Source organism: Leuresthes tenuis, unplaced genomic scaffold (genome assembly GCF_036924035.1).
Source record: "Leuresthes tenuis unplaced genomic scaffold, fLeuTen1.0.hap1 SCAF_5, whole genome shotgun sequence".
Taxonomy (NCBI): domain Eukaryota; kingdom Metazoa; phylum Chordata; class Actinopteri; order Atheriniformes; family Atherinopsidae; genus Leuresthes; species Leuresthes tenuis.
The window spans coordinates 33,244,455-33,253,564 of NW_027325359.1; the positions used below are offsets into that span (position 1 = coordinate 33,244,455).

At 42.9% G+C, this 9,110-nt stretch overlaps 1 protein-coding gene across 1 annotated transcript; it reads right to left on the bottom strand.

Moving 5' to 3' along the window:
- Positions 1–296: 296 nt before the first annotated feature.
- LOC140306748 (E3 SUMO-protein ligase ZBED1-like) lies at positions 297–2,390 on the bottom strand. The gene is made up of 3 exons (XM_072385341.1): positions 1,276–2,390; positions 868–1,120; positions 297–710 (listed from the first exon to the last, which is right to left on the bottom strand). The coding sequence occupies exons 1-3, from the start codon at positions 2,388–2,390 to the stop codon at positions 297–299; spliced, it is 1,782 nt and encodes a 593-aa protein (XP_072241442.1).
- Between the last annotated feature and the right edge of the window lie 6,720 nt (positions 2,391–9,110).

Below are 9,110 nucleotides of genomic sequence, written 5' to 3' on the forward strand. Positions count from 1 at the left end.
TTAGAAAATAAAAATAAAATAAAACATCAAATCCATATAAAGTGCTGTAAGTTAACACATCAAAAAAACAGTAACAACACTTTTCAGATCAATAGAAGTACTGGACACTGAACTTGTTGCTTTTCCTCTGCTTCAGATAATATAAAATAAATAAAACAGAACCAGCAATCACAGTGCTGTTAGCACATCAAAAATAACATTGTTCATCATCACAAAATAAAGTGCTGAAATAACATCAAGCAATCACTTCTAATTGGGGTACAGATGACATGGCAGCTATGCTGACCTCATGCTTCTTATTTCTTCTTCTTCAGCCAGTTGCTGAGACAGACCAGCTTGGTCACATTTTCTGGGAGCAAGGCTGCCCTTTTCTTTTGTACTATGTGGCCTGCGAGACTAAACAGTCTCTCACAAGGTACGGAGGTTGCCGGGGAGGCCAAGTACTTGCGTGCCACGACTGACAGCTTTTCATAGGCTCCTGAGTGAGCATACCACCACTGCAGGGGACAGTCATCAATACTGATGCTGGGCTCTGCTCTGTAGCGCTGCAGCTCTCCGGACTCCATTCCATCTTCTTCTGAGTCAGACCCCAGCAGAAGAGCGCTTCTCCTCTTCTTCTGAGCTGGTTGATCATCCTCTGTGGAGGGCTGGAGAGTAGCTGCTCTTCTAGGCTCTGCTGCTTGGAGCATGTTTTCCAGACTGGTCCACACCTGAATGAATGAATGAATACATAGATGGACAGGTAGATTTATTTTATTTTGTGCAGCACTTTGTGTTGCATTTCCTATATGTAAAAAGTGCTATATAAATAAAGCTTGATTTGATAAAATTGGACTCAATAGTCCAGCTTATCCTTATAGTCTTTACTTGTTCCCTCTTTTCTCTTGGAAGACATTTCAAATCCTTGAAACGTGTATCCAGTGCTGTGGCCACCTTGAACCACGTCTCATTGACTACAGCTTGCCGTGCTTCCAGGTCCCTCTGGAAGGCATTCTTGAACTTCACCACATAGGCTGGATCATCATCAGTGATGTCCATGACACGGTCCAGATGGCGAAAAGCAGGCAGCACTACAGAGCAAGAGACGTAGGCCTCACCACCCAGCAGCTCAGTCACATACCTGTAGAGGTGGATAAGTTTGAAAAATAAACATCGCTGGACATTTAAATTTCCAATTTAATTGCCCCGAGAAGTACTACCTAATGTTCATTCATTTTTGGATGACACATGTGTAGTTTATTTCATTAAAATGGACAGGTGTTTATTTGGGCTTACCTGCATGGTTCAAGCAGGACCTCCAGCCTCTGCAGTTTCCCCCACTCAGCTTCGGTTAGCATGACCCATCTGTGGTTGTTCTGTTGGTCCAACGTAGCCTGGACAGCCTCTCGGTTGCGTAGGAGGCGTGAGACCATTGCGAGTGTCGAATTCCACCTGGTTGGTACATCTTGTATAAGTTGCTCGCTTTTTTTTCCAAGTGTAACTTGTTGCTGGTTAAGTTCTGTGGTACTTGCAGGGCTTTGTTTGAAATGGCCAACAATCTTGCGGCACTTTGCTAGTACACCAGCAAACCCACTGCCATCGAGGCAGACTGTGATGGTCCTCTGGAGAATGTGAGCATTGCAGGCGATGTGCTCATATGGAAGGGCTCTCATAGCAGCCAGCATGTTTGCTGCGCTATCTGTATCGATGGTGGATATCTTATTTTCAATTCCCCAGTCATTTGCCACATTGAGGAACTGTTCGGCGCATTTATCAGCAAAGTGCCTGGTTTCTGTTTTCATGACGGTCAGCGCAAACGAGTTGAGGTTCCACTCACCATCAATAAAGTGTCCGGTCACCCCCAAATAGCTGTGGTTGCCAGCTGAGGTCCAGTGATCTCCAGTTATAGCAACAAAGTTGGGCAAATCCTCCACCAAAATCTCAAGTTTGTTTTTCTTTTCGCCGTCGTACATCTTGCTGATTTTGGTCGTCACTGTAGTCCTGCACGGTGGCTTGTATGATGGGTCATTGGACGCAGTTTGCAACACCTCTGTTAACCCCTCGTCTTCCACTATGTTTATCGGCCTGCAGTTCATCGCTATCCACTTGGCAAGAACATTCGTCAGCCTGTCGGTCGCAGACTTGCTCATACGCGGGATGTTCTCCTCGAGTTTAGTTTGGCGAAGAGCTTTGCTATAGATCGCTAAATTGCTAACGTTAGCTGTGGCTGCACTCGCGACTGGGTGCTTTGCGTTGATGTGGTAGGCTAAACTTGAGCTACTTCGGTGGTAAGCAAACTCCTTCTTACAAAGAATGCAGATCACTCTACCTTTATCAATGGTGCCGTCGAGGCGTTTGTGAAATGTAAATTTTCCATTCATTGGACCGACAACTCTTACATGCTCCTCCATTTTCAAGTCTCCTCACCTTGCCCAACTACAGTGGGGGCCTATCAGCTTATCCCAAACCATCCCAAACACAATGACAGCCAATCAATGTCCACTTCAGGGTGTGACAGACCATTGATTTCCAACCCAAGTACAAGAAGCCCAACGTATAAAAACGGATTTTAAAAAAAGGCAACTGGCATTCAGAAACAGCAAAGTTAGAGATTAAAAATTAGATTAACGCGATTAAAAAATATAACGCACTAAAAATCCCTGTAATTAATTAATCTCCATTAACGCGATAATTTGACAACCCTGCTTCTTATGGGATGTAGGTTTTTTCCTTTCCATCAAAATAATGCTGGTAAATTGAATCTTTATGGAGAACCTGTGAAACTGACCAGCTTGGCTGGGGAGCATCGGTGCACAGCCATTTTCAGATCTCTGTTGTTCAATCGGAATCAAACCTGGGCCACTCAAGAACATTCACAGAGTTGTTCTGATGCCAATTCTTTGTTATCTTGGCTGTGCTTCGGGTCGTTGTCTTGTTGGAAGATGAACCTTCGCCCCAGTCCGAGGTCCAGAGCGCTCTGAAGCAGTTTATCATGAAGAATGTCTCTGTGCATTGCTGCATTCAGCTTTCACTCAACCCTGACAAGTCTCCCGGTTCCTGCCGCTGAAAACGTCCGCACAGCATGATGCTGCCACCACCATGCTCCACTGTAGGGATGGTAGTAGCCAGGCGATGACCATTGACATAACGTCTGTTACGATTTGTCACTATATAAATAAAATTGAATTGAACCGAATATCTCTCCAGTAAGTACCTATCATTGCCATCTTGTTATGCACAAGACAGTCTTTCTACTTACCCTCCTCAGCCACTTTGTTCTTGAGAACCACTGCAAGGGTCTGCAACCATGTGCAGTGTTGTGCCATCCTGACACCAACAAAAACAGTTACATGCATACATTGGACAAGCAGCATTACAAATAGTATCATTAATTAAATATTAAATATTAAACCCTGCACCTTGGCCCCACAGGTGTCACACATCTCCTCTTATAACATTGCACTCCCTGTCTTGCCTCTGATGGTCCTGCCTCTGATGGTCCTGCCACTGATGGTCCTGCCACTGATGGTCCTGCCTCTGATGGTCCTGCCACTGATGGTCCTGCCTCTGATGGTCCTGCCACTGATGGTCCTGCCACTGATGGTCTTGCCTCTGATGGTCCTGCCTCTGATGGTCCTGCCTCTGATGGTCCTGCCTCTGATGGTCCTGCCACTGATGGTCCTGCCTCTGATGGTCCTGCCTCTGATGGTCCTGCCTCTGATGGTCCTGCCTCTGATGGTCCTGTCTGTGTCTCCTCCCCCTGCCTCCGTGTCTCCTCTCCCTGTCTCCATGCCTCCTCTGCCTAACTCTGCGCAGACTCGGACTTGCCCTGCCTCCATCTCAACTGCTCCTGCCTCACTAGAGCCAGCGCCTGATGACAGATCTGAGGGCCATGCTACATGCAACTAAGAACACACTAAGAACACTAGTAATTTTCTCTAATTGTGCAGATATATATTGTTCAATAAATGAATGCACATGCTACAGTGAATCATCATGACTTAATAAATAATTTCACCTACCTTATGGAACCCACAGGAGCACCGAAGCCTTCTCCCAAACAGATCCTTTGTGTGGCTCTGCAGGGGGCAAGCATCTATTTTCTCCCAGGCCTTTTTCCATTTCTTGGCCCCTGGCCGTTTGCCAGTGGAGAAATGGTACTGGCCCTGGGCATATTTTATACAGATGTCCTTCCAGTATGTGTCCGGTTTTCCTGTCTTGGTCATCTATAAACATTAAATATAAAACAGGTTAATATAAAGCTAGGCTATGTGTGCGTACAGACAGACAGAGCGGGGGAGATTATACAGGTACGTATGTATGTAGGTAGGTACATAATTTATGTATATATATATAGTTATGTTTTGCATTACTGTTTTATTATTGTTGAAATACTTTGTAAATGTATGTTTTAAAATATCATATATGAATAAAGTCATTATTATTATCATCATAACTATTATTACACAGACGTAAAACTTAAACTTGGCACAATTAAGCATGTTTAATTGTGTGTGGTTTGGGTCTGTGGGACCCATTTTGATTTTTTTATCACAAGAAATCGTCTTTCTTGTGATAAAAAAATCAAAACGTATGATGACAATTATTTATTTATATCATAACGGACCCAGGTCTAATAAATGTGTGGAACTTGTAGGCCCTGTGTCCCTAAACTCTGTCCTCCTCCTCTCTTGGCCAGCTGTTAGTGTGTGTGTGTGAGAGTGTGTGTGAGAGCGCACGTGTGCGTGTGCGTGTGTCAAACCGACATTCATGCACCTGCACCTGTTATCATATTCCTGCACATTTTTCATTTTCCCTCTTTTTTTTCCCTCCTCTTTTTTTTTTGGGGGGGGGGGGGGGGGGGGGACAATAAATATAGCTTTCCCAGTGATAACTACTAATACAACCGATTCTCCGCAACAACCAAAAGATTCATCGCACACAAGGCCTTGAAACTGATTTTGGTCAAGACAGACACTTTTGATGACAATGTGGGGGAAGAGGTTTCAGAATATGAAGATCAAATTTCTGAAAATTCAGAGTCTGACAGTGACTTTTAGAAGAGGATGACATTAATCATCAGCTATCTCCTAAACGAGAATGAACCACAGCTCGACAGCAGCAGGCCCCAGGACCAAGTGGTCAGCAGCCGAGCTGAGATTGAGATCTTACTTATGTTTTGTAAATGTTCAAAGTTGAAAAAGTTCGAATGAATAATACATGATAGTTATACCAAAAAACCTTGCTTCATTTTCACATTTCTTGAATGTTTTCCACCCTTTTTATTTTTTTAATCACATTTTATTGAAAAAAAATAATTGCACTTTAATCCATAAATGTGATTATATTACATGTTAATCATGTATGTTGTTTATATTGCTTGTAATTGGGATGAAGTAAACATCTGTAGAGTATTTTAACATAAAATTGTTTGATTGTGGGTTAATACATCTGGACACATCTGTCTGCTCTGTGGACAGCTCTCCCTGAAGGCGACAAAGAGCGGGTCAACTACCAGCCTCGTCATCAGCCGCGACTGACAAGTGGCCGTTTTAAGGCTCCTAAGCGGTCTGGAGTCACGCCGGGTGTGGAGAGTGTGAAGCGCTGCTTGATAGGACATCCTGGGGGGCCAGCACAGTGGCCCAGCACCAGCCGCTTGTTGGAGGCAATGTGCATAAGGCTGTGCACTTTGCACAAGACTACCACCAAGAAGGCTGGAGTTTCCACCCCCAGATGGTCCTGAGCGACTACCACCACATCTGGGACTTGGTGCTTAGCAGTCCCGGGGTCCTGGCAGAGACGATGATCCAGCTCTTTGAGCTAAATCAGAGGACACTCATTCAATGGTAGGTCAGGCACATTATTCACCTCAAATTGACTGAATAGTTCTCTAATGAATACATATCTAAGAAAAAATGGTCTTCTCTCAGGTTTCAACGGCGACTGAAGAGCCAGGAGAAGAGTGTCCTTTCTCAGGGAATGGCTCCAACCAACCTGATTCCTCTGGCACCCGACCAGCTTCCACCACCAAAGGAGAAGCTGGGGCTCCTTCCCTCCACATCTGGCCCAAGACATGAGTTTGTCCTCCCTCCAAATCTGGAAGGACAGGCTCCTGTTCTGCGGCCAGGCCGACGGCCCGCTGCTGCCACCAGGGTGCACCCTATTTTACCCTCCCCCATGGCACCAGACCCTGCGCAGCCCATGTCATCACAGTTTGGGACTTTCATCGTTAATTCTTGATTCTTAAATATTTGTTTATTTTACTTATATGTTCATATTCATTTACATAGAAATAATCTTTTTGAAGAGTTTCAGTCAGGATTCAGAGTGCATCATAGCACAGAAACAGCACTGGTGAAAGTTACCAATGATCTCCTGTTAGCTTCTGATAGCGGACTTGTCTCTGTGCTTGTCCTGTTGGATCTTAGTGCTGCATTTGATACGATCGATCACAGCATTCTTTTACAGAGACTTGAACATGTTATTGGGATTAAAGGAACTGCATTAGGCTGGTTTAAGTCATATTTATCTGATAGATTCCAGTTTGTTCTTGTAAATGAAGAATCTTCCTCACACGTTGGAGTAAGTCATGGAGTTCCTCAGGGTTCTGTGCTTGGACCGATTCTTTTTACTTTATACATGCTTCCATTAGGTAACATTATCAGACAGCATGGCATACATTTCCATTGTTATGCTGATGATACTCAGCTGTACTTATCTATGAAACCAGATGAAACCAATAGGTTGGTCAGACTACAAGCCTGTCTTAAAGACATAAAAACCTGGATGACTCAGAACTGTCTGCTTTTAAATTCAGACAAAACTGAAGTTGTTCTCTTTGGACCTGAGCGCTTCAGGGAGAAATTGTCTAGTTATATAGTTACTCTAGATGGTATTTCCTTTGCTTCTAGTTCTACAGTGAGGAACCTTGGAGTTATTTTTGACCAGAATTTATCATTTGACGCACATATAAAACTGGTTTCTAGGACTGCCTTCTTTCACCTTCGTAATATTGCTAAAATCAGGAACATCCTGTCTCAGGGTGATGCAGAGAAACTAGTTCATGCATTTGTTACTTCAAGATTGGACTACTGTAATTCCTTATTTTTGGGCTGTCCCACATATTCTCTGAAAAGCCTCCAGCTGATCCAAAATGCTGCAGCCAGAGTTCTGATGAGAACTAACAGGAGAGATCATGTTTCTCCAGTTTTAGCTTCTCTTCATTGGCTCCCTGTTAAATTCAGAATAGAATTTAAGATTCTTCTTCTCACATATAAAGCTCTTAATGACCGAGCTCCATCATATCTTGAAGATCTCATTGTAAGATATTTTCCTGACAGAGCACTTCGCTCCCAAACTGCAGGTTTACTTGTTGTTCCCAGAGTTTCTAAAAGTAGAATGGGAGGCAGAGCCTTCAGTTATCAGGCCCCTCTCTTGTGGAATAAGCTGCCAGTAAATGTCCGGGAAGCAGACACCCTTTCCACTTTTAAGATTAGGCTTAAAACTTTCCTTTTTGATAAAGCTTATAGTTCAGGTAATCCTGAAACATCCCATAGTTAAGCTGCTATAGGCTTAGACTGCTGGGGGACCTCATCTGTCACACCTTTCCTCACTTTGCTCTCTTTTTCCCCCTGTTTAATTTCACAATTGATTTTATGTACATGTGACATTATTGTGGTTATTAACGTATGTTTCCCTGTTCCAACAGATATCCTTTGAATGGTGTTATGGTGTTTTTCCCCCCTCTTTTCCCTCTTTTCTGTCTTCTCAAACCCCAGCTGGTCGAGGCGGATGGCCACCCTTCCTGAGTCTGGTTCTGCCAGTGGTTTCTTCCTGGTTCTGGTTCTGCCAGACGTTTCTTCCTGTTAAAAGGGAGTCGTTCCTTTCCACAGTCCCTCAGGCTCAGGACGGGAGATTGGACTGAAGACAAGTTTCGGTGCAATCTGTTGGTTTCCGTAGCTAGGATATTAATTTTTTGAATTGGCTCTATATGAATTAATTGGATTATGATTACAATGAATTGAATTCCAATTGGCTTGAATTGGACTGTATTACTTAAGTGCCTTGAGATGACAATTGTTGTAATCTGGCACTATATAAATAAAATTGAATTGAATTTAATTGAATCCAGTCAAAACTGTGTCACTGGTACTGACAGCGTCTGGTGCCTCAACTTCTAGTGCGGGCCCAGTTCCACTAATTCTGTCCCCTGCTGCTCCTGTGTCCCGGTACACAGAGAGGAACAGGCGCCGGCGGGCTCTTGAGGAGGAGAGTGGAGTCCAAAAAAGGAAATACGTCAGAGGAGTCGGCTACAACACCTGTAGCCAGTGTGGCCACCCCAAAACGAAAGAGTTCGGGCACAGTCGTCACGGGAATGCAACATTCTGCTCGCGTGCCTCCAACGAAAAAACACTTGAAGAGTGGTTAAAAGAGAAAAGACCACCAGCAAAATAAATTACAACTGTTTTGCTTGCAAATATTGTATATTGTGTGCTTCCATGTATAGAATGTATAGAGTTTTTATGCTTTTACTTATTTATTTTTCTAACTTAGTGTACAGTTTTTTTCTGTAGTTTCACTTCAAAGTGTTTTATTAAAATTTCATTACCTCGTATAAAGACAATAAAGACTCTTGATTCTTCTTGATTCTTAAATATCTGTTTATTTTACTTATATGTTCATATACATTAAATCTGATTGCACCAACATTTAAGACATCATCAAAAAAGCTCCATATTGTCCCACAGCCTTTGAAGACACACTTTATTGTTATTATCATTACACAGAAACAGAAATAAACATTACAAGTCAATGAGGGGCATGTGATCTTAAAGCCAGCAATGTTCTTCATAATAAACACAAAATAATAAGTATGAATAAATACAATAATGTGACACTGTTATGGTATCAGTCTTATTATTATTATGGCTATTATTATTATTATTATTATAATAACAACAATAAACAGACAATAATTACTTGTCATTGGGGCATAGAATCCTAAAGCTAAAGCCATGTTCTTAGTAATACACACAGAATAATTATTAATTAATACAATGATCTCCCCCCTGAGCTGTCACCTTATCGTGGTGGGGGAGTTTGCGTGCCCCAATGAGTCTGGGAGCTATGTT

Coding starts and splice junctions, on each gene's coding strand:
- LOC140306748 (XM_072385341.1), bottom strand. CDS start 2,390: ATGGAGGAGCATGTAAGAGTTGTCGGTCCAATGAATGGAAAATTTACA. Junction 1,121..1,275: donor GTCCTGCTTGAACCATGCAG/GTAAGCCCAAAT, acceptor CCACCTCTACAG/GTATGTGACTGAGCTGCTGG. Junction 711..867: donor CAAGAGAAAAGAGGGAACAA/GTAAAGACTATA, acceptor TCATTCATTCAG/GTGTGGACCAGTCTGGAAAA.